Below are 25036 nucleotides of genomic sequence, written 5' to 3'. Positions count from 1 at the left end.
ATTTAAAGGCTTCAATCAGGGAGAGGTGCCAAAGAAAATCTGTAGAGTTACATACACCAGTTAGACCGAATACCAGCAAGTGAAGAAGATGTATAAAGAACCTTCCTCCAGATATAATGAGCTCAACTCAACAATAAGGAAGCTGCAGGACTTTCTGGTAAGCACGGCTTGCTCCTTACATGTAAAAACAATATCTAATCTGAACATATCTTAACATATACAAGATTAAAGCAAAGGAGGGCGATTGAGCTTGGGCCTTAGTCTCAAAACTATGTGAACAAAGCCTACTGTATGGTTTGATGAGACTTCTGTTGAACTTTTTTGGCTTAAATTTAGAGGAGAAAAAAAGGAAACCCCATATCCATTGTGACGTATAGTCACTTTTCTAGTCAAAGAGAACAAATAGCACCAAATATTTGTCAGTTTTGGGGCAAACACCTTTAGACGTCTGTTAAGAACTTTAGAATGAGGAGGAATTTCAACAGTTTGGTGCCGTTTGGATTACTACCACCCATGGTAGACATCTTCAATAAAAAAAGGATAGGCTCCAACAAAAGAAACCAGAGCCAAGAGCTGCTTTCAGTTTATAATCTGTGGGGTAATCTGAGTAAGGCTGTGGACATGAGCGGTCATCACCATCTGATAAACCTACAACAATGTTGCAACAAAGAGTGTGAAAAAGCTGATGAAGCTAATTGATTCTAGTCTGAAAAGTTTCTGAGATGTTTTGACCTTCTTTGTGTAGGTTGCAATTACTTTCATCACAAAAAGCTGCCATTTTAACACAGCTGTGACTGTTTATGCCAACTATACTTATGCATTAAATTTCGTATGAAGTAGAATTAGAGATTAACCAAGCATTCAGAGTCCATTACTAAAGGGCCAACTGAAGGGACATTTTGAGGGCTTTGGCCTGTTTCTGCACTTGTGATGCACTGTAGCTTGCATTGTGTTGTACCTTTGACAGGCAGCTCCACAGTGCTGTTTATGTTGCACAGGTGCCCATGGCAACACTCGACAATCTGGTCTCTGGAAGGTGGGGTCTTGCAGGTCAATGTGCTCTGTTCATAGACCTTGAAGCAGCCTTTCTGGTACACCAGGGAGCCAGCATTGACTGTCAGAGAAGAGAAACACTGGTGGCCCAAGCAGCGATTCCCTGTTACACATGAGCTGCCTTCGCACACACAAACGTGCTCCTCTTTGATGGGGGGCTTCACTTCCTCCACTGTAAAAGATTCAGGAAGAGAACGTGGCTTGTGAAAAAGTACATTTCAGAATGTTTTTTTAAAAAGTCTTAACAAGATATCTCATGATAAAACTGGTAACTAATCTGTATTAATAGAACACTTTTCTAGTCTAGTTGACCCCTCAAAGCGCTTTTATCTTATAAGACAAATGATGAACGGTCACCAGCTCATATATCGACAGTCACCTTTCCCTGAAGCTTGCACAGTGACGTTCATGTTACACAGATGGCCCTGGCAGCACTTGACAACATGGGCCGATGAAGGTGGCGTGGCACAGGTAGCTCTGCCCTCCTCGTCGTCCCTCAGGCAACCCTTCTGTTGGACGGCTGCCCCATCAGTCATCTTCAGAGAAGAGAAACACTGCTGGCCGGTGCAGCGTTGGTCATGCTCACACAAGCTGCCCTCACACACACACTCCTGGTCTCTGAGGACTGGTCTGCCGGCAGACAGTTCAACATCTGATAAGAGGAGGCAGAGATAGGAGGAAATCCATTAGAGCAATACCATTACTAACCCATTAAATTAAATGGCATTCACTCACATCAGAAAACATGCAGGTTAAAAACTCTCTGCTGGCCAGTCACTAAAGAGGCCACAGAAGCAAGTTTAAATGCATTTTCCTCTTTGAAATCCAACACCGGCTACTCTGAAACGAATTTCCTTCCAACACAAATGTCATTCTTTCAAAAGATTAATTCAGGCTGAAATGGGACCACGTTACTGCTTTCTCGGTCCAGTTCTTTAAATGAACGACTCCAAGAAGATCTCCAGCTCGCAAATATGTACACAGCCTCTAACATACACATTGTGTTATTGATTTTAAACAAATCACCCTGTCGCAGCTGTTACTGTTGACTGATGAACAAGTCTACAGGAAGCACTCAGGCACTTGTACAGATTTATCAAATGATTTTCCATATTGGTAGCAGACTCATTAATGATGGATTTTTGCGGCCAACTCAGAAACACAAGATACAGTCCAGACTCTTATTATTCAGAGAATGATACATTTTTTATACTGTTAGATCTATGCTTAAGTACATTTCATTAGAAATTAACCACAGAGCATGGCATTCTATTCCTTCTTTTATTTCACATATGATTAGATAATTATTGAAAAAACTGCAAGATACAATCCCTTCAACATATAGTGGCCAAAGATTTATCATAGCCTATTAAATCTATTATCATATTACTGATGCAAACACAATTGTTCACAAAAGGGTTGAAGGTTTTTTAGCTTCTTAACAAGCTTAATGTAAAAATGTAAAATTACTACTTTCTTTATGAAATCATTAAAGCACTGCCTGACCACCCCCCACCCAGACTCTCTGTAGCCTCCCTGAAGCTTTTAGATAAAAAAAAAAAAAGATCTATCACTGCCCAAACACCCATGATTTGGCCTATATCTCTATAGCACCGCTCCACATAAGGTGTCAACTAAGACAGATTCCCAACATGTGAAAAACACTGAACAAAGCGATGGATAAGAGGATGATGACATGATACTTTGATCTAAAAAGAATTCATTGCGAGACAATTCTTTGTTTGCAGACACCTCACCTTTCACAGGAGACTGCAAGGAGATGTTCATGTTACACAAATGTCCATAGCAGCACTCCACCACCAGCTCAGGAGTTGGGGAGTTTCCACAACGCAAGGACTCCTCTTCATCACCCACAATACATCCCCTCTGCAAGACCGACGTCCCGTTCAAAACTGAGAGAGAGGCGAAGCACTGAGGTCCAAAACACCGCTCCCCGCTGCTGCAGGACGGTCCGTCACACAAACACTCATTTCTCATGCCACCCTCGCCTGGAAAGAGCAACAATCATGCATCACATCAGAATCCCCCTTGAATAGACAGAAGTCCTGCAGGGAGAGGTCATTAATAAAAGGAAGCCATGTTTCATGTATTTTTGTGAAAATTAACAATCAGGGCTCATCCCTTTCCAAGTATGCATGTATCTTGTAAAGAAGGGGAAAGGTGTTGCATGCCAGTATAAAAAGGACTTTCCATCGCAATGCACTGCAGCGGTTTAAAAAAAGACTGCCAGACAGTAGATAAGCGGGAGACAGACTGAGGAGGGGGTGGTGAAATGGGAAAAAAAATTGTGTGATTTTTAGTCGATGCCTGCAAGACACAAGAGGGGGACTCAAAGGCTGAGACACTGTGTATGTCAACTAGATTAAAATAGAGGAGACTGCAGATGTTGCAGCAATGGTACACACCTTTACAGATACTCTACGTACTTGGGGCCTTCGGCGACAATGTGTGGCCTGTAATCTTGGTCTTAACAGTGATCAGCTGACGGCTCGGCAGCATTAATGCATGCTCAAAAGTAACAGGAGAAATAAGTTCATCTGGATCCTGTCCATTTGTGCCTGCAGAAACCCTCCTCCCTTTAGCTACAGTGCTCTTAAAAGGACTGCTGTGAAAAGCTGTGCTTTGTGACAAGACGCTTACCCTCCAAGCTGAAACACGGAAGAACCCGGGTGAGCACAACCAAGAGAAAGATCCCATTCGTCATTGTGGATCTAAAAGGGGGAAAAAAAAAGCACAAAAGCACAAGTAATTAACGCTGGATTCTGCAACAAATAAAGGAGGAATTTGTGCACAGAACAACAGTTTATGATTTGCATTCAAACAACTTTGGTATTGTTGGAAATGATTTACAGAACTCCTTTCTGTGACATTAAGGGCCTAAAAGAGATCATTCGCTGTCCACCTCAGAGTATTAGAGGGTGCAACTTTAACTTAAGAACAGAGGGAGTCCTTTTTTTGTTTTCAGAAAAAAAAAAGTCAACAACAAGTTAAAAATGCTCAAATAAAGTGGGTCTCATGCCTTCCTGTTGTCCTGGCAACAAGGCATTGAGTGGCAAGCAATGGGGAGACTGGTGCTCTTCTATTGGCTGTCTCAGTGAGTGAGTGTATGAGTTTGTGTTCATATCTGTGTGTGTTGGAGGGACGGGCTGCTTGGCAGTAAAGGAAGAGGAGGGAGAGGAGCAGACAGACACGAGGAGGAGGAGGAAGAGGAGGAAAAAGAGAAGAGGAGGACAGGAAGGTTGCCCAAACACTAACATTTAGAGACCTGAAGAAAATCTAATCCCTCAATATTTAATGCATCTGTAGGAACGTATGCAGTCAAGTTGTGTTTGTTTGCTTCATCAATTTTTCTCTCAATGCAAACCCTACGAAAAAAAAAAATCCCCTCCTAACCACCCATTTTCTTGTAAAGATAATATTTAAGTTTTGTGGAGGCATAGCCTTGAGCATACCCTGTTCATGCTAAACTGAGCACAGGGAACGTTATCTTGGCAGCATGTGCGTGTGCGCCTGAGTGCATCTGAGCTACTGATAAATACCCCAACACCACCTACCACCCCCACCCTCAACCAACCTCCACAAGCTTTTGTGCCCATCTCCCAGACATAAATGATTAGGCACGTAATGTTAGCATTAGCCCAACGGCGGCGTCTGCACAGGCCGCTCACACACAGACCACATGCTGCTCCTTTAATCAGAGCACAAAACAGAGGCTGACACACAGAGATAATCAGGAGCTCTGTCTGCTCCCCTTGAACCGGAGGAGAGGAGAAACGGCAGTGGGGGCAGACGATGGGCAAGAGGGCATGGGAGGTTTGGCCTGAGGGTAACTGGGGGACAGTAGGTCAGAGAGCAGGGCAAGTGGGAGAGACGTGTGGGCAGAGGCGGACTTCAAGAGTGAGGTGAATGAAAAGGAGGAGGGATTAGGTGTCCAGTGTCAGCGCTCAGGGGGACAGTGGGAAGAAGGGCACCATACTGTGGGGTGGGGGATGGTGGTGATGGGGGTGCTGGTTGTCTACAGTGGAGTAAGGAGGCCGGAGGAAACAGGACAAAGACAGAAGAAGGTGTAAAGGACTCTCGAGCCCACCAAAAGTTTACGTGAAGCAGGCTATCTTTCTGCGAGTCACACAGATCATGTAAAAAGACACAGGCCGACAGATCAATAACGCACTTAGTGAGCAGAGTAGAACATGTCATGGGGCTCCACTTAATCAGTGCAGGTAAACGATTTGTTATATTACAATTTATATACAGCTAAAAGACTCATGGGGGCAATGAAAAAAATCTCTCACTTGATCTCCTGCTCAGACACTTTGGTCTTAAACAGGCTTGGAGGAGTTAGCGAGCAAGCCTCCTGTACTGTGTAGGTGTTTGCATGCACTTTGGTGTTAGGAAAACAGCAAACGATTCATTCTGTCCACAGCAAACCAAGCTGTCTTTATTTGCCACCTGGTTCTCACCGTGTGTTCATCCAGCTCTCTGACGCTGCGGCGTAACGGATAAAAAAAAAAATCTCGACAAAAAGAAGGCGACTTTAAGTTTTAAACTTTTAGATGCATTTGTATGCGGGCAAAATTTGAGTAAACAGCTGTTCCACGCTGATGCATGAGAAATGAAGCTGGCTCACAGCTATGCTTGACAAACAAGCAGCCAGGACAAGTCTTGATACTGGAAACCACTGAAGGGATTCTTGGGAAGGAGGGAGGCAGGGCTCGCATCTGCAGAACCAATTGCTATCCGAGCACAGTTTTGTGGCGCTCAGTGTGTGTGTGTGTGTGTGTGTGCGCTGCGGCCGTCTTCTCCTGCGTATTGAGCTCTTTGGTAGTGTTGTGTATCGAGTGCTCACAGAATTGACACCTTGCCAAGGGTGCGCTCTCAACACCGCCCCGCCCCGGTCCAATGATGTGGCGTTGTATTGGAAAACTAGTTTGAATTCCAAATGGTAATTATAGCTCAAGATATATATATATTATTCATGGCATCTGAATTTAATGAGTCTTACCAAATGCCAAAGAAGAAGAACACGTATACGAGCTTTAAAGGTGGCCTCTTCTCTTTACCTACCTTCTTTATGGTGCGATTATGTCGGTTTATACTGGTTGCTATTAATACTATTGATTAAGTTCTGAGTATTAACAGGGATAGAGTCAAAGTTAGTAGTCACATAGTACGTTTTTACTTCACTAATACAGTTGTGTTGCCAAATCCTTTGAGCAAGGGCTGCTGAGACATGGAAGGATCTAACAGAGTTCATTTTCTCCTGATTTGTCAGAAGAATATCAAGTAAGTGTGAGGATGTCTGGAAGACGTGCGTCTTGTAAAAAAATGTGCTGATGACTCCTCTCACAGACTGTGGGTTGAGAGAACCTGTCAGAATCTGTCGTCACGTCTCCCACTGGAATTAACAGACCTAAGATTTGTCGCAGATATCCTAAAGAAGCATGTCACTCGGGAAAAAAAACGCATGACAAATATACAGGAGAACAGTTTGTGGCAGAATGTAACCCAGAGCAGTAAGAACAAAGTCGAGTCACTTCGCCAACTCTAGTATTTCCGAGTTTTGAGTGACAGATGTACTAAGACTGTGAGTCTTTAGCTGGAAGAATCTTCTGAGTACAGCCCTAACCCTGTAAGTGGACTATTCATCTTTTACTTAAGTAAAGAATCCAAATACTTTCTCCACTGCATGTATTTTTTGGATGATTTCAAAACCTCAGAGACGCCCACACTGAGCTCAACACAAACTGCCCAAAGTGTGCACGACCCTTGAGAAACAGCTGAAATAGACATGGCCCAGTGAAAAGTATGTTAGGCTAGACTCCTGCTGAGTGCTGCTCGAGAGACTCGAAAGTAGATGCATCACGGCACGTCTCCTTCCTAGACTCTTTCCAGTGACTCCACTATAGAGCTTTTTCATAAGCACCAAATCTAAGAGGTTGGCCAGAGGTTAAAGTGATTGTGTAGAGGTGATTTCACATACCTCTCATGTGCTGTTGTTAGTGCGACTGAACCCAAAAACGCATATAGGCAATTATAGTTATCTCTCAACAATATGACATGGTGGTACTCATTGCCACTAAAAAGACTAATATACTAAAATTGTATTTCTATGCATCATCTCTAACAGATTGTTGCTACATCTTTCTACAGAAATCAAAACACATCAGTCTGTTTGAGGCTTTATTATTTTGGGTCTATTTTGTATTCAGGTCAGCTAAAAGAGAGAATGACAAAACACTACTTTGTCTGATGAGAGTGGTGTATCACTGAGGTTGAGGAGGGAGGAGGCTGAAGCCCTGCAGGAGCTGCTGAGTCATCACGCTGGCAAAGAGGGAGACGAGAGGTGGAATCTGTGTCTGAGCTGGCAGGCTGGCACAGTTACCATGGCACAAATAGCCTGGGTACCAAGGAAACTGCAGCAAACTGCAGGGCAGCGAGTGGAAGAAACAGGCCGGGTGTAGGGCAATGCGGAACCTGCTGTTCGTGTCCCTGCCATTCTCCCCCGACCCACACCCAGCCAGCCAAAGAACCAGCATGCCATCAGGGACACGCAGATGGTTCGCTCCTAGGTAGATGTAGGTGTAATGCAGACCTGAGGGCGAAATCTGTCCTCTTTGCAGCAGCCTACGTTCATAGTCACACCATCCCAAGTGGCGTATTTGCCTTGTCAAATACACCACTTGGGATGATTAAACCAAAGAACAGAGAACACACATATTTAGCCTGAATTCCAAAAAGATAAAGAGGTACAATGACAGATGGAAAGTGAGCAGAGTGCAAGATTAAAATGCGTTTTCACTAAAGGAAAAAGCCCATCAATGAGTCAAATATCAGAGCGGAATTGACTTAATCTCTCAGAAATTGGAAGGACAAGATAAATATAATGAGAAACTTGAATTTCCAAAATGGATGTCTGCCTCAAAATGTGCCAACACTTTCCTCAAAGCCCACAGAGACCGAAACCGAACGTTGGCCTCAGAATGTGTGCTACTTGAAGCTACACCAAACTCACTATTTGTCACCTACACATGACGCTACAAGAAGCAAATCACCTTAGGACAGGGATGGTGATTGGCCCTGTCATCTTGAATGTCTGTCATTTAGCGTGAAGCTTGTTCTGTAGTTGGAATTGGTTTAAGGCTCCGACACAGTGAGATAACAGGAATATCACAGGTTTCACTGCACATGAGAGTGTGCAAAATGGCTCTGACAAAAGCGTGATGGAAAAAAAATCTGCGTTGAGCTGGAAAATATCCATTTCAGGTAAATGAGAGCTTGTGTTGACTGTCTGGTGAAGTGCAGGTCTGTGATGTAAGAAGAAAAAACAGAGCAGTGAGGCGCAAAGAGGCTGCAACTGTCCCACACAGACAAAGTGAAAATGGCTTCAGTCATCTCGTCAGTCTCCATTTCCCAGGCCTCTTGTCCTCCCAACCCCAAACAAAATACACCACTGACCACAAGAAAATGCAGTATTGTGTGTATGATGCCTCAAGTAAGCATCTACTGAGCTGGCTAACTGGGACAGGCCTGGCAACATGATGCTCATTTTCAGTGGCTTCTCCCACTTCCTCTTCTTTTAAATTACAGTTTTCAAAATCTTCTTTGTATAGGGGAAACAGCAACAATCTCCAAGCTAAAGCCCACATGCTGAAAATAGCATGTTTTGACAAAGATTTGGTTCAAGTTATAAGTAAAGCCTGCCTGGCTCTTTCAGTGAATAGCTGTAAAGATCAATAGAGAACAAAGCATCATACCTGCATCCTGTACTTAGTGCCCTCTGAGATAATTGTGATTAGTTTAAAGAAATAGACTCAGCTCTTAGCCCCCCCTGGTTCCACGATGATTAGGCCATGCAGACAGACCAAATACCAAGTCTGCAGCACAGTGCTGTTGAGTGGGTCTGGCTATTTGTGCTATATTTCAGAAAATTGACAAAGTGGGTCTATTTATTTTACACAGACACTTCCTGGCACTACATTTCTAATCATAGTTCAAGGCTTGCTTTATAACATGTGTTCATTATTCCAAACTATGAGAAACAGCACATATGAGCTACAGCCACATAACATTTTCGGTGAAGGCAACATAAAAGAAGTTGGACTCCCCCAATCTCCTGTCATACACTGCTGCCTTGTATGACACATGTACAACTCTGTTAACTGGAAAAGTGGAGCTCCTTAACCTGTGGAAACACACCTCGCCCGCCAAGGGCCTCGTTAAGCAGATGAAACAAGGTCTTTTGTGCTTTTGGGATCTGCAGTGGCTCCATCTCAGCCAGGCTCCTTCTTTCAGAGCCCTTCATTATCTCAGCAGCAGCCCCCTTTCACAATGAGAAGAATGTGATCAAATGCAAATGGCCCCCTACTTATGTCCAATTGTCACTTCAACATTAATTGCAGTGGGCAGCGGCATAGCAGGTTTTTGTTCCTTGGATACACTGCTACGCAAAGTCTATGCACACACACACACACACATCCTTGTCCTAGATCAAATGTAATCAGAGACAATAGTTGGCTTCTTCTCCCTGATCGTGCCCCACCATACCCTCCACCTCTGCACACTTACTGCAGCCCCATCACAAAGCACACAACACTTTTTGTCTTAAGTTTAATAGTCAAAGTCTTATTTGTTTGCACATGAAATAGCATCAAGAAGTACGAGGACAGGCAAGCGTAAGACTAGAAGAGCCTAGCAGGCAGACTGTATGAACAACAGCTCTGTATTTTTCTTACGCTATCAAAAGTAACAACCTGCAAAACAACTGGTTCACGTAAGCTGTACCACGGCCTCGTTCTGTGTGAAGTCCCATGAGACGCAACTGAAGGTTTTACAGCATTGTCAGCGCACTTAACAAGTCTTCTAAGAAATGGTCGCCATAGCAATTAGACATTAGTTTTCACACTGCCTTCAAAACATCTGAAACACCCAATTCAAACACGGTCTTTACGGCCCTCAGCCATGTTTGCCAACAGAGGTATGCACAAACATTCTCCCTCCAAACGACCATTTCACAAAGTTCAATGGCCTGGGGGGCAAATTTTTCCTTAAAAGAACACCTTGATTTGCATCAAGGTCAACACTTTGAAACACAGTTTCCTCTTTGTGAAACCAGTCGAGTGAGACAAACAAACCAAAAAAAAAAATTGCGAGCTGCAGGGAATATTTGGTCCCGGCTGATGCTGCATCCTGCCTGGCGTAGACTGGGTGACGTTAGAGGGCGAACCCGATGACCTGCACTGTGATGATAAGTTGCAACAATACCATGAATGCATATGCTCTGCAGTGCAACTTACATCCTGCTGCCAATCCAGCCTTTACGGCCCTGAGTTTCCTGGCTTTCAAACGGCAAAGACTTCTTAGGCATCAGAGTAGCAGTAAATGTTTCGCAGGTACGCTTCAGTTTGGAAATTTTATTAGGTATTGTCCAGAGGAGGCGTGTGTGGGAACGCGTATGTTGACCACAGTCTGAAAACACTGCAGCGTTCATCCAGCTAGCCCTTCAGCCAACATCCAAATGAGCCCTTTTGTGAACACAGCGAGTCAATTAGAGTTTCACTTCCCCGTTCTAAGGACATTTGCAGTCTAATCTTTTTGCCCACATCATGCAGACATCCAAATAAATGTTATCCCACAATGTACTTTCAACATTAAAAATAGTCGGTGTGGTCCACCACTCAAACATGTACTTGAAACACATCTTATATAATAATAAAAAAAAAAAACTGATATTGAAAGTAATCACCAGAAGCAGCCCATCATGTTATATGTGTGGGGAAATTTTGCCATCATACAGATTTCAACCATAATTACAAGCTAAACTCAGATGTAGGAAATCAATGAGTAACTGTAACGTTCTAAACGCCCCATTTAACTCGAGCATGGGGGAACGGGCTCGGCTTATTTGATCCTGCTCCATGAGCAGTGACATCCTCATAGCAGAAACGCATCAATACATGACCTCATGACATATAAGATGAAGGATTATCTTTAAAGTGCAGACAAGACGCCCACGACTAACAAATGCCCCTGTCCGTGCTCGGGAATGAGATCAGAAAGATGCAGCAACCCCACAAAACAGCTGAGCGATAAGACAAAAACACTGAAGCGGGTGAAGTGCTCATCAAATGTGTATTGCAGACTGTCTCCAGTGTGACTGGGGTTAGTGTAGAGAGGAGAGCCAAGAGCACTGCAGATCTATGCATGTGTGCAGACAGAAGTGTCTCGTCTTCCCTCTCTCCGTCTCCACTGGTCTTTGTCCACATTTGAACACAGGATGGGAGGAATCAATAAGTCTATGTAGAGCCACCAGATGAAGAAGAGGGCGAGCTCCCAAGCAGCAAGCGGTGGAACATGACTAAAATCTGGCAGCTACACAGGCAGCCTTTTATCCCATTCTCTCTCCCCCCCCCCCCCCTCTAGTTTCCTGTGTCCCGCCGAGCCTGCAGAGCTCATAAGTCCCAGGTAGCTCCTCTCATCGTGATATGTTTGGGCCACATAAGGCTGATGATTATTAAAAGGCCCAAGGATTTTTTTTCTTTTTTTACTAAAAATAACACTGCAGACAGAAGACCCATTTCTAAAAAGCTGGTCACGAGAGGCAAATTCAACCCACATGCCGTGTTCCTCTGCAGTCTGCTGCCTCATCTGATGCCAGGTCTGTTGCTAGTCAAACTTTCTAGTAAGTCAGCACATGCACGCACACAAACGGGACAAAAACTGAAGCAAGGTTGAAATTCTGATGCTAGACTTCAAGCCGAACCCTGCCCCCTTTTTACACTTCAGTGCCCACCCTCCACCTGCTTAAACCTACAATCATATACCATCACACAGACAAATACAGCCACTGATCCCATCTCTTTCTCTACCTTTTCCCCCTCCCAGCTGGTGAGCCACCTACATGGAAGAGCGATGAGCCTCAGACTCTTGCTCAGACTTGAAGCAGTCTATCTTGGTCTCATAACTGCAGCTCCCTTGTTAATGACAGACTGTGTAACCTGATTCCACACACATATGTATACACACCGCCACCCCAAACCATCTCACAGAGGTTTCTGGAGCCAGTACTTCTCTCCTGATACGCTTGCATATTGTTCTAGTCCAACCTGCCAGCTGTTTATGACAGAAAAATTATAAAAGGCACAGAAAAATTAACCCCAACCCCTCCACTCCCCTCAGCCTAATCATCTCTGAAATGATACACTTTGTGAATATCAGAAAATACAGGAGAGGCTGTGATTTATCCGGTCCTATGATTGGAGAGCCATAATGTGGACCTGAACACCTGAATACAGTTCCCAGAGTCCAAGCTGAGTCCTTTTCACACAATATCAGTGGCTTCATCAGTCTATCAGAGTCATGGCATTCAGTCAGTTACTCTCAGATTACTTTCCTGTAAATATTCAGCACAGTTTTTTCCCCACACATGCCCTTGAAAATTAAAGAGAAAGCCACTGTGCGTGTGCAATATTTGCAAATAGCACGGAATCGGACAGCAAATCAAGTGAGGCACAATAAAGCGTCCACGTTTTCTCACAACACCACGTCTCATCTGTGTAAAACATAGAGGCGGAGGATGGAGGCATTGGAAAATATCCCTTTTCTGCATGTTTCAGCTTGCTGAGCGGTAGGCGTTACTGAAAGGAAAAAGAAAGTCAAAAACCTTACTGACGCCTTTATTCATAGAGCTTGAAGCTTTTTGCTGTACTGTAACGGCAGTTTTGCAGAAATGTAACAGGACCTCCGCCCGAGGACACGTTCTCAGCACTGATGCGTGCCAGGTGAGCAACCGCCCGCGCCCCATAAAGCCCTTCATATGCACGTACAGTTTGTGTCGGTTTTTAGCCAAAAACGTCCATATCAAGCTAACAAACATGCAGCATTGCTGCAAAAAAATGAGCAGTGGAAAATGTCGATAACTCACCAGCCACAGAGCAGCATCTCGAGGTATTATTAAAATTGTTTTATCTCATTCTTTTGGCTTAGACGCTGAGAGGAGGAAATAAAAATAAAAATAAAAACGGTTCGGAGCCGACTATCACGAAACCACAGAGGAGGGAATTTTAAACAGAGCTGTTATTTATTTACTTAATAACAGGGTCTGTGGGATTCCTCTGAGCGACTGATCATCAGCCAAATCAATTCAATGCTGCAATAAAGCAACACTGTGGGTGTCGGTCCATGAATGCGACTGCAGCCATAAGGCCACCGACGCCAGATGTTACAGAGAAGCACCAGGATGCTCAATCAGACGCGAAGCGCTCAGCGGCCACGAGATTAACAGAAAGCAGTTTGTGTCTGACTTTAAACACTAAAATAAATACAGAGTATGGAACACTGAAATATAGAAGGAATCCCCAACAATGTGGAGGCTTCAGTGTTTGTTGCTGTTGGCCAATCAATTAGCTAACTCCTCATTTCAAAGCAACATGCTGACAGTAAGAAAACATTCCCGGGGGTCTTCAAGAGGTGCCCCCACTGTCGACTCCAGTCTTCCAACAAAAGTTGGGATTTTGGCTGATGTTTTACTTTCCTTTTATAAATTAGAAGAATTTTGCATTCACATTTTTCCCTGAAATGTTCAAAACAAGAGTCAAAAAAATAAATAAATAATAACTTCATCCGGTTGTCGTAGTCTCCCTTAAACTCTTCTGAGAGTGAAGTGCTCAAGGTTTTTGGACAGAGCTTTATAAAAGTAGAACATCCCACTTTATCTGACATTAATAATAGCAGAGACTGTTTCCTATCTCAGGGTTCTACTTTGTAGACGTTTCCCTGTGCACTTGTCTCACAGCCGGCTGCACAAAGTTATTTTCCAGCTCGAAGGACAGCTTGTTTGGATGAAAGTTGGATTGTAGCTCAATGTCTGCCGTACTTCAGTTGGAGAAAGGCGCTGCTTGAGTGTCGACAATGCTTCATTTATGAGTTATTGATCTGAGGAGTTTGAATCTTTGAATACTCTTGATTGTGAGCAGTGCACGACACGCCTCAGGGAAAATGACTTTGTGTCACTGTGCTGCCAAGAACAGACCCCTATGCAGATCCAACGCTGTGCACTCTTTCTGGAAATGCTTATTTTGTGCACATTAATGAAGTAAAACAACAAGCTTTGCTTCTCTAATACATTCATAACATGGCACTACATTTGCTTTGTTGAACGTTGTACTCAACAAACCTGGTCGTACTATCATGCATCTTACAACAATCAAGCTACCTCACCGGGTAAACTAGTCAGTGAACTTTAAAAAAAAAAAAAAACAGCCTGGATATCCTTACACGATCAGGCTTTACGAGCCCCGACTAAAGAGATCTCGCTAAGTGATACTACGACACTTGCAATGTGTTTGCGCTTATGCAAAAAGGGCGGAGTTGCCATCAGGTGACCATCCACCATCTCCAATTCCATACAAATGCATCGCATGCGTATCCTTAAAGTATGTGATAAAGTCTCGGCCTTATTTGGTCGGATTTATCAGCGGCTGATCTGAATGCTATTTGCAATAATCAGGCCAAAATCAACTGACACAAAAGTTATTTCACAACAGTCGGTGGGCTGATTGTAAATGTCAAACTTCATTTCCTGCCAGACTCTAAAATGCTTAACACCAAAGGCTTTTAGTGGTCAAGTAATTTTGATTACTTTTCAAAACCCTTTATAAGACTTATGTGGATCTGAGTATGAATACGCAGACGCCATTTGATGCAACTGAGCTAACACTGCGCACTCATGTATGAGAAACATGCAAGAAAATCTTTTATACTGCTGTAATAACTTTAATCAATAAAAGCGATTCATGTTAGCGCCAAATCTTTAAAAGTCAGGGAACATGCTTTTGCATAATCAGTCTGGTTACGAATACAAAAGTATTCCCTTTGGCTCTCTTATACAGATGCTTCTGAGTGTATTCGGTCTTAGTTTGGAGAGATTCCTTTGCTGCCAATGCATTGAAATCCATTTTGTTTTTCCATTTCTAATATAAGTAATTGGCTGGGAAGCACTGCTTTTACACGTGTCAATCTCTTATCTCATTTCCAGCGTAAGTTCCCATGGTGATACAACTCTACCGTTAAGAAATGAACCAGCGTCATGATGTTGAAAATCCAAAGCTGAACCTGAAGTTACCTTGCTAAGCCTGTAATCCTGCTCCGTAGTACAGGCCCCGGTTCCATTGTTGTGAATGCATTGTTAGTAAAGAGAAGCACAACTTCCAACTGGCTGAAGTAACTGCAAGTAAAGCTGAGACATTACCCTGAAGCAAAACAAAAGCACAACACGGTGGGAACAAGAGGGGGAGAGAGCCTGTTCACGGCAGCAGCAACCACAATCAGACTGGTGCCTGTTTCGTCAGCGCAACAGGAAAAAAAACAGGGTCCCCAATGAGCTCCTGGGGGTGAACCACATACCAGCCCAGACTGTCTGACGTCTCTTTATCTGACCGCTATCTGCCAGACTCATAAATGCAAGTCCCTGAGAACGACAAGCACTCACAGAAAGGCCAGAGCTCAGCAGGCAGTCAGCTATGGGGGTTACATTCTCCAGATTACACAAACACACAGCAACCAAGTGCCACTTACCTGAGCAGTGATCCCTCCACCTCTGCCACGGCCTTTTCTTTTCTCTTTTCACTTCACCAAGCAGTGCATCTCCAGTACCTCCTTTTTTTTTTCTTCTAATAATAAAGTTTATAAGTGACAGCTCTCTTTTAAACCAATGGGCCAGGATTTATTGATGGTGTTTATTAGTGCTCTGGAGGATTATGAGTGGCACTAATCCATGCTTGTAAAATATTCTCCCCCATCAGACACTATAACTGCATAGGTTTCAGTGTCAAGATTGTTACTACATGCATTTAAATGCGGGCCAACACCACACTGCATCACCAAATTAATAAGGCGTTGCTTTCAACCACACAGCAAAAAACTGACAGACGTGTGAGCCATTAGCGGCGAACAAAGTGATTAGTTAGCTGAGATGTAATTTTGAGGTTGGGAGAGGGGGGGGGTTGATTCTGAGGGAGAACGCTTAGGCGTGAGACATTCCCATTCACACGTGTGCAATGCAATCAGCACAATTATCTCTGGATGCTTTCAACTAGCTTCAACACCTCCGTAATGAAGTTTTACACCCTCTCATCAGCTAGTCTACAGGCTCTGCATGTAATTGCTCCTCTAACCTTATCAAAAACCACTTCCTGTTTGATCCGATTATTCCACAGCTGGGGAAGGCATGTCAACAATTACTCCGTCATTTGATTCAACGACTGCATATGTGGTGTTATAGTAGCTCCTCCGCCCCTGACCGCTTCAAAAGCACAGTTCGCTGTACCTGTGTCAGACTTCCCTCCTCCCTCACGAAGCACTAGGAATTTGTATGTTAATGGGGCTCAGCGTGCAATGATGAGACACGATCAAACCTGAACGACCCTCTCAGAGACACTTTACATGACAAAAACTCCCAATAAATTCGCAGTTTGTTGCAATGTTGTGAGCCTGATTGCATTTGCCAAAGAGAGGACGGCGACCCTGATCAGCCGCAGTTGTAACCAGACACGAAGTCTTATTATTTTGGCCTGCTGTTCATCACTACTTATCAGCGCATAACATCTGCCTGTGACGGTCACTTTAAATAAAGGGCTGGAGTGCGCATAAACGAAACGCAGCTATGCGTTCACACCGATTCAAGACGAAAACGAAGGCTAAAGCGACCGTATTTGGCTGGGGGACACAAACCTGACCGAGATTTTTTACGAAGCTAAGCTCAGAGGAAGCCACAGCGTTGGTGGAAGGGGGCTCATCACGCAGCCTGGAGCAGCAGACAAGCAAACTTTTCCACGTCGCAGTCCACAATACAGAACTAGTACATTAAAAACTGGTTTAAAGTGCGTTCTGAGATGCGTTAAGGTTCAACTTACCTCGCGGGTTATTTTTTTTTTTCAAAGTGTCTAATGTGAGGGGCTCGGAAACAGGCGCAGGTCGGACTATTCAGCCATCTCCCGAGAATTCACCGACTGTGCCCGATATGTTTTCCAAAGTCTGAGAATCAGAGCCTTCATGACGCCAACATGATCATCCGTCGGTCGCTCGGGTTGGGAGGGAAAACAAAAAAACAAAAAAAAGTGACGAACTCACTCGATGCTCACACTGAGGAGAGATAAAATACGAGGAGTCATTCTGTAACCTTTTCTTCCTTCACATGTTAGCGACGTCTAGGCTTCACAACTGGGCGTCCGGCGGCGGCGTTTGGGAGGTAAAAAAAAAAGCCAGGATTGGTGGAGGAAGTTACCTTGCAGCGACTTACTACTGTACTCTGGTGGCGTCAAGTGACGTCAAACACAGACAAGCTTCCGGTAATACTTTTCAAAACAAAACGACACTTCCCCTTCCTGGATTAATAGGTGTTCAGGTGAAGTGCTTTGTATTAATAAAGCCAGAAACTTTTGGTTAAAATGTAGATATTTGAGTTTACAAGACATGGCTGTAAAAGTAAAGGACGTGAATGGTTCTAAATACACTTCACACACACAATCAGTTTTTTTTATGATCAGAAATTGTGTGCACTTCCTTGACAATGCTTCTACAGTTGTGTTGGATTATTTTTAATGCACAATGTCTTCCACTAAAGACGCACATTTGATATGTATTTGATGTACGATTCAGCAGACATGCACATGTATCTTTACATTTACGATTGCACCACTAATGCTCTTCCCACGCAAGCAAAATTTGGAATTGCTTTTGCATCTATTTTTGGTTTAGATTAGATTCTACTTTGTTGTTATCCCACCACAAGTACACAGACAACTGTAAATCCAAGAGTTATGGGAAAAGATGTAAACCGTTCATTTGCGTATAAGGCACTTCAGAAATTAAGTAAGCGTGGTGTGAAAAGGATGCTTTCATGAAAACATCGGTGTAGATTTAACTACCAAAAGTCAGTCTTTTTTGTCATATACATATGAGGAGTCCTGCAGTCTGTGTTAATGTAATTGTGAATAAACAATGTTTACATACTACAGACTGTATAAAGTTGCGAGATATACATTCCTGTCACCCTGCTGTAGGTGTGAGGCAAAGTGATGGTAAATTTAATTCAACATACATTGATTAACTAAAATATATGCAAATATAGATTATTTCTATTTTTTAATGAAAGCTAATATATATGGCATAATTATACACTTTAATAGAAGTTGTAATTCGGTTTTCAAATATGATGGAAAACTCTCTAAAAACAGTACATTCCTTTGAAAAACCCATCTCGGATTCCTCATCTTGGCCCCAAATACTTACTGGCGATGCTTTGCATCTTATGCTGAAACTGAAATGAGCATTTCCTGTCCCTGACGCAGTGTCACTGGCCAACTTCACGTGCCTGTTTTTTTTTTTTGTTTTTTTTAAAGACCTTAGCTATTTCTCTAGCTCTGCGCATGTTCTCGGCTTTCAGTGGGAGCAAGTTCCTTGCAATTTGTAAATAGCCTACCTGAGGCCACAGAAACGGTAGTCATGTGTCAAAACAGCCAGCTTGAAAGTGTTGTCTCCCCCATGAAGTGTTCTTTTCGAATACTTAATGAGACTCTCAAAGACTTTGTAATAAGAGCTTGATCAACTCTTCTTTGTGCACAGAGAGAAAAAAAAGCCCTGTTTGAAAAAAATATTAAATTTGAACTGTGCCTTAGTAAATGTACTTAACTGTCTCGGTTTTAAATTACTAAACATTACATATGTCACGTCACAAAGTCGTGCAGTAAAACGATCACACCCACATTTTTGTAAACAGAAATGTAATCTAGTATACATCTAATCCTGTCAAAAAGCTTATCCTGGAAATTATGTATGCAGCAGAGAGTCCACAAAATATCATTTGCATCCACGAGCATCTCTGAATTTTAGAGCAAATAGATCCAATCCTGCATGTTCAGAATTTAAAGCTTGACAGAATCGAATCAACACAAACAAGCATGTTGAGGGTGTAATTGTGTCTGTTATGAGTGCTACTCTGGAACATTTATCATTAAGAGTATGGCCAAATCAAACATAACCATCTACAGCTGGGGTCTATTGATTCTTTTGACTTTGTTGCCCTAACACAGCACAAATGGTCTCTCTCACACACACATACACAAGTGGCGGGCCTAAACTACAAGTAACTGTTTACAAGTCTGAACGAAGCAAGTGACCAACCACAGATGGAAAGCCATCTCATCTTCATGTAACAATTTATCAGTTCTGGTGTACATGCACACAATGATCATGTCCACAGGCTTGTGGCACCTGAAGTACATAACCTACATGCATTGAACTAACTTGTATCATCCAATAAAGACTCAAAACAGCATGTCACAAAACACTCAACATACATTGAAAAAAAGGGTATAGTTTACTGACAGCAACTCTATATAGATATATTCAAGGTTAGTCCCCACCACAAGCTAAAAGGATCCCTGGCAAGAACTTAATTTATGTTGTGAACCGGCTCATTGGGCAGCAACATAAAATAGAGACCAAACTCAATATGCTTATGGAAGTAACAGTTTTTAAAAGGAAATTACCTAATTGCTTATTGTACAATAAAACTTTTTTTTTTTTTTTTTTTTTTAAAAGAGTAGACATAAGAGTGGGAATCTCTTGGTGATGTGGGTTTTTTTAAGGCACACCACACATGCCTTCCACACCTTCACAGGTGCAGTCAATGAAACCAATCAGGTACCCTGCAAATATTCTTCAACCTCTGTCTCCCTGGCATAAACTTGACCTGCTATCAAACGTTCTACTGTTGAGAGTTCGGCTTTATTCTCTGCTTTAACTAACCAGCTGAATACTGGCGTGGAGTCGAGACGAAAGACCCCGCAGCATACTTGACACCCACATTGGAAGCTTCCGCCTCTGAACAGCAGCGCTACTCCAGAGAACTCCGTTTCCATGGAGACAAGGTCACAACTCCCAAACACAGCCACCGCAGCAGTTTGTTCTCCACTTTCAGGATGAATTCAGAGTGAGTAAATAAGTTAACTCTTTTTAAATATTCTCTGTTAGGTTGTGACGCGTGTTTAACTATAGGCTGGGACAAATTAGGAGTCAGTTATCGTTATTCAGCATACGCCTTGTTGCTTTAACCTCAACGTCACCTTGTTCATGCTGTCGCGACAACGTTAAACGTCGACGGTTTTGTTTCCATTTCCTCTAGAAATTCCTTAGTTCTCATGAGTGACGACCTTCTCCAGCCAATGAAATCTGGCAAGTACAACTATCTGTATTACTTGCGCAGTGTAACTTACAGTAAACGGGTAGCTTGACTCGAAGAAATGAGCATTTACTGTACGTCTTCTTTCGTGACTCGACAGGTGTCAAAACAGGGTACCTTACACTAGATGGCCATATCTCGCAGATCCCTGGGCTGTCCCCAACCATCAGTAAACCTCCAGAGGAGAGGAACCGAGGACGAAGGGCTGCAGTCCTGGACAGTGATTCTGACTATGTTAAACTTGCAAAACAAGGAGGACATAAGGGTAGAGCCATGCTGTTGCCACATACCCACACATGTTCCTCTGGCTGGATGTATCTGCTGCCAACAGTCTATTTCTGTTTGTTTTTGTCGTCAACGACAGGACTATTGTGGCACGAGGAGACATTTACTTCTTCACCGAATCCATACAAAGCTCCAAACTGGTTCGGTACGGAATCAGGAGACGCCAGAAAATCAAGGTGCTTGAAACATCTGTTTTAAGATTATCATGTACTGATTTTTTTATTTTGGTGCTTGAAATGTTTCCACATCCATTAGGCCTTTCTCTTCCCATCATTTATTCAAGCCGCCGTTAAGTGTTGGATATATTTGTATCTAGAAACTTTTCTTCTATCAGTGTAATAAACAGCGAGGAGACGAAAACCCCTGGAGCTTTTCAACCAAGAGAGCCTCCCTTTGGGACTGACAGTATGTCTGCCTGGGAGAGGGATGATGGCGACTGTGACGAAAAAGAGAAGGTAAACAGAGACATGCACAAGTTGTTGAGAAAGTAGCTCCACTCGATTTGTTTGTTCTGTCAAGACTCTGTGTCTTAAGTCTAAATTGAAGGGTTGTTAGTTGCCAGCCACACACACACACTTTTTGGCTCAGTTAGTTGTTTCTCTGTGAACTAGATTCAAAATGAGTGCACACTGCCTGGTTGCCAGGAGAAAAAATAGGAAAAATAAGCACAGAAAAAAAAAAACCATGATATACTGTGACTTTGTTTTGTTTTCAGAGCATTGATGATCATAACAGCCAGATGGTGGACTTTCAGACGTCCAGTAAACATTATGCGACCAGTAAATTCAAGAGGACGTAAGTCTTTGTGGTCACAAGATGGTGCTGTTGTTCTGTAACATTTTTACTGTGAGCAGCGTCTCACACCTCTCAGAAACCAACTCTCATCACAAAATGCAAGTTACTAGGCATATTTATTGGAGTCCTAAATGAAAACATCTGGTAAATAAAAATACACTCTTAGAATAACCAGAAGTAACCTCAACAGTTCCCTTTTGTAAAATTAAGTTGACTGTTAACCAACTAGTTGCTACAGGGCAGAATAAAAGGCTGCAACAGTTGAGTAAGTTTGTCTTAAAACAATAGGTGGATGCATCCATTATAAAAGTGTTTGCCTGCTATAATAGTTTTGCACACTGGCGTTAATATCGTGTTCCGACAATAGCTTATGAGCAAGTTTTGAGGAGCTCCTGGGTTAAGTCAAGCTCCTGACGGCTGTACTTTAAATATCCTGATACACTCTCTATTTCTAATTACTGTGACATGTAATAAATATTATTTGAAGTCACCATTTGGCTTCAAACACTTGGCTCAGATTATAAAGTTACAGTCTTATATGTGAAAGTTTCCTCCTGTAGTCTCTTCTGTTTCACTGCAGTTCAGCAGGGATGCACAAAGAGGGAGATTGTCATAATTGAAGGTTTTAAAAACATTGAAAATATCCTCCCACTAATTGCAATCCACATATTTTCCAGTTTTCTAATTGTAGGACACAATAAATCTCACCCCATCACTGTGGTGGGAAAATATACCAATTTTTTTTTCAAATTCCTTTTATCTTTCACAGATTTTTGACACCAAGTTAAAATCTTTTAAAAATACAGAGTGATCATTTTTAGATAGCTCCTCAGACTTTCTCACACTGGTGTAAATGGTTCTCTGTACTCATGTAGTAGAATAAACACGTAGTCACATACTCTTATCAGGATGGTCAGCTGACAGCTGCATAACATGCATTTTTACTAGGTAAAATAAACAATCTACTTCAGCTTTATTGTTGGACAGAAGATTTTATTCCATTTACGTATATTAAATTTGTAGCTGGAAATTAAGAATTTGGAGTGAATAGCATGAAAGACTAGTGAGCAAAACCTGTTTCAATAGACAATCTGATATTTTAAGAGTTGTTTGTGTGGTAAGTTGCGTTACAAGCCCTGGGCTAGACTGCTGATTAAAAATGAATAGTGTGTTTATGTTATGCATATGTTCTAGTCCACATGTCCCACACACTGTTGCGATGACAAAGCAGAAAAGAACATGAGTGGGCAGCACAGACGGGTCAAATAAAATCTCCCAAAGTGCAGTGACAGTCCTGAATGTTCCCCTGTTTACCTTTGCTCACAGCTGGTCTGTACTATGTGCTCACTGTTCCCTTAGGGAAATGTCACCCCCCCACCCCCTCCATTTCACTGCAACAGAAACCAGACCGATAACAGCCTGAATGATAAACACTTTAATGTCAATACAAGCAAACCTACTATGGCAGTGACATGGTTATCAACTATTTGCATTATGCTCTTGGTAGAAAATGATTTAAAAGAAAAGAAATTCTGGGAATTTTCTGTCACATCAGTGACTAATTGACAGTCCTTACTTTTCATTTTGCTTTCCAAACATAATAAGTAGTTAGTGTTATAACCAGCTTTGTACTTACACATTATGTATTCATATTCTGTATTTTACTAAATAACCTGTGTTCCTAGCTGGTACTTTTCCACTCTACTCATACAAACGTAATGAATGTCCTTGAATAATCCAAGACTTTAGGATGACGTGGCATGACAAACATCTCTATTGGAGTAGATGGGTCTGGTACATTAGATACACGCCTAAAACAGCACTCACAAACACACATTGTTTATCACATCCAAAGAACACGACGAGGACAGTGGTTGGCCTGCTCAAGCCACTAAAAACTGGCCAATTATACTCGTCAAGTGTGGGTACAACCTCTGTGAGATAAAGCTGACTATCAATATGAAAGGCTTCCAGATATCGGGGCTCGCGCTGACGGATTTCCTGCGAGAGCTCTGTCACTCCGAGTCCAGCGCTGCAATACACTGATCACTAATAAATACTTTGTTTGATAAAAGATTTCTCCAGCTTGTTCTTGGGCTTCCAATGAAAGAATCGGGCTAACATCAGGATTCATTTTCTTTTAAATGGATCATTTTTAAAGAGTTGGTATTTAGTAAAATATGAAAAGAAAACAACCAGCTGTCAATGCCAGTGGCTTATTGTGTGTACTTTGTTAAAACAATAGTTCTGTAATAAGTAGCCAGAGTTTATCTCAGTACTCAGTGTTGTATTAGTGAAGGTTAGGGTCCATGTTTAATGTTTACTCCATGTTTAATGTTTTGTTTAATGTTTAATCTCTCTCTCGCATCCTCTTTGTGGCAATGTCAAAATGTGACATTTGTTTAGAGAAACTCGTCACCTGATATGAGTTTTATTGAAAGGCAAAAATATTATGTTTCCAACACATTTGAACTCATCTTGGTGCTTCTGCAGAACATTTGACAAGAAACCAGCACCTGTTGACATGTCTAAGCTGTTGAGGTTTGGGTATGCAGACGACGACAAGCCAGTACAGTGATCCATCAAGTAAGTCCCGCAGCATTTCATCTACAGTCTGTCACTGTAAAGCATCTAAATCCCTTTTAGCATGCTTTCAGAATGCATTTGAAATGCAATAAAAGAGAAAAGGCAAAGCTGTTAAGCAATGTAGGGATTTTATGAGACCTCTGTGTGAATAGCCGCCATGAAATGATAGTGACAAAATGTGGGGTGTAAAACTTTTAAGGTTTCAGTCATCGAGAATTTATGATGCCTCTTGACATTATAATATAGAGCCATTAGGGGATTATGTGGTGATGATTGGTTATATAACTCTTGCTCTTTGCCATTTTCATCTCAACAGACTGGAACGCTGCCAGGTACGCATAAGAAGACTGTACAAGCTCAAAGAGGAACAGTTGCCATGTTTTCCTCACACATTAACTTCTAAACTTTTTCATACAGAGCTACACCACAACATTTTAGTTTCAACTGTTTTACTCAACTGAAATATGGCCTTTTCTGTAATGTGACTGTTGGTGGCACCTCGTTAACTGCATCTGTTAAGTAAAGACGACACAGTTCCTGCTGTTTCTCTCAATTTTTTTTTTTTTTTAAATGGCTGATTCCAATAAAATCTAAATGATTCAAAACATTGCACTTTTTCTTTTTTTTTTTAAACTGTACTTTAAACATCAAAATGGCACCTGCCCTATCAGATTGTTTGTCCTCAAAATGAACACCACGAGGGTTTTTTGTGCATCGATTTTTCTCTTTATGTCAAAGCAATGCATGCCAGGGTCAGAGGTTATCTCCATGTTCTTTGGGTGAGTTATGTCACAACACGTCAAGTATTGGCTGGAGGTGAGACATATTCCACGCCTGCTTGTGTTATGTAAGTTTTAAACTTAAGTGTTTGTCACATTGTTTTCTCACTGTTGCTAGTATGAAGTTTTTTTTATTTGTTTGTTTTAATGTGTGACTGATCTTGCTCTGTTTGGGACTGGTAGACGCATTTGTGAGGGCAAGGACTGCTGCTACACCTCTTTCCAGAACCAATCAGTCCCAAGGTCAGGGGTCACCACTATATCAGCTCTGCAGGTGGAA

The 25036-nt window shown here is 42.3% G+C and overlaps 2 protein-coding genes across 4 annotated transcripts in view; one reads left to right on the top strand and one right to left on the bottom strand.

The window, feature by feature from the left end:
• LOC140319482 (activin receptor type-1-like) overlaps nt 1-20520 on the bottom strand; it is a 32032-nt gene extending 11512 nt beyond the window's left edge. Inside the window, exons 1-5 of one of the 3 annotated variants that reach the window (XM_072397137.1) lie at nt 20434-20520; nt 3715-3785; nt 2811-3062; nt 1433-1705; nt 959-1225 (exon numbers count right to left, since the gene is read on the bottom strand). In XM_072397137.1, coding sequence (XP_072253238.1) covers nt 959-1225; nt 1433-1705; nt 2811-3062; nt 3715-3778 — 856 coding nt within the window. In that variant the 5' untranslated portion in view covers nt 3779-3785; nt 20434-20520. Of the gene's footprint in view, nt 1-958; nt 1226-1432; nt 1706-2810; nt 3063-3714; nt 3786-11686; nt 11734-16982; nt 17384-20433 lie in introns of those variants that run through there. The other 2 variants (XM_072397136.1, XM_072397135.1) reach the window with 2 other exon arrangements.
• LOC140319218 (uncharacterized protein C7orf57 homolog) lies at nt 17264-24947 on the top strand. The gene is made up of 9 exons (XM_072396814.1): nt 17264-17417; nt 19882-20062; nt 20255-20304; nt 20412-20576; nt 20676-20772; nt 20931-21051; nt 21312-21391; nt 23885-23977; nt 24294-24947. The coding sequence occupies exons 1-8, from the start codon at nt 17264-17266 to the stop codon at nt 23967-23969; spliced, it is 933 nt and encodes a 310-aa protein (XP_072252915.1). The 3' UTR covers nt 23970-23977; nt 24294-24947.
• Nucleotides 24948-25036: the final 89 nt, after the last annotated feature.

This window comes from Leuresthes tenuis, unplaced genomic scaffold, assembly GCF_036924035.1.
Source record: "Leuresthes tenuis unplaced genomic scaffold, fLeuTen1.0.hap1 SCAF_12, whole genome shotgun sequence".
NCBI classification, from domain to species: domain Eukaryota; kingdom Metazoa; phylum Chordata; class Actinopteri; order Atheriniformes; family Atherinopsidae; genus Leuresthes; species Leuresthes tenuis.
The sequence above is the reverse complement of the archived record's forward strand: the minus strand, read 5'-3'. Positions and strand labels throughout refer to the sequence as shown.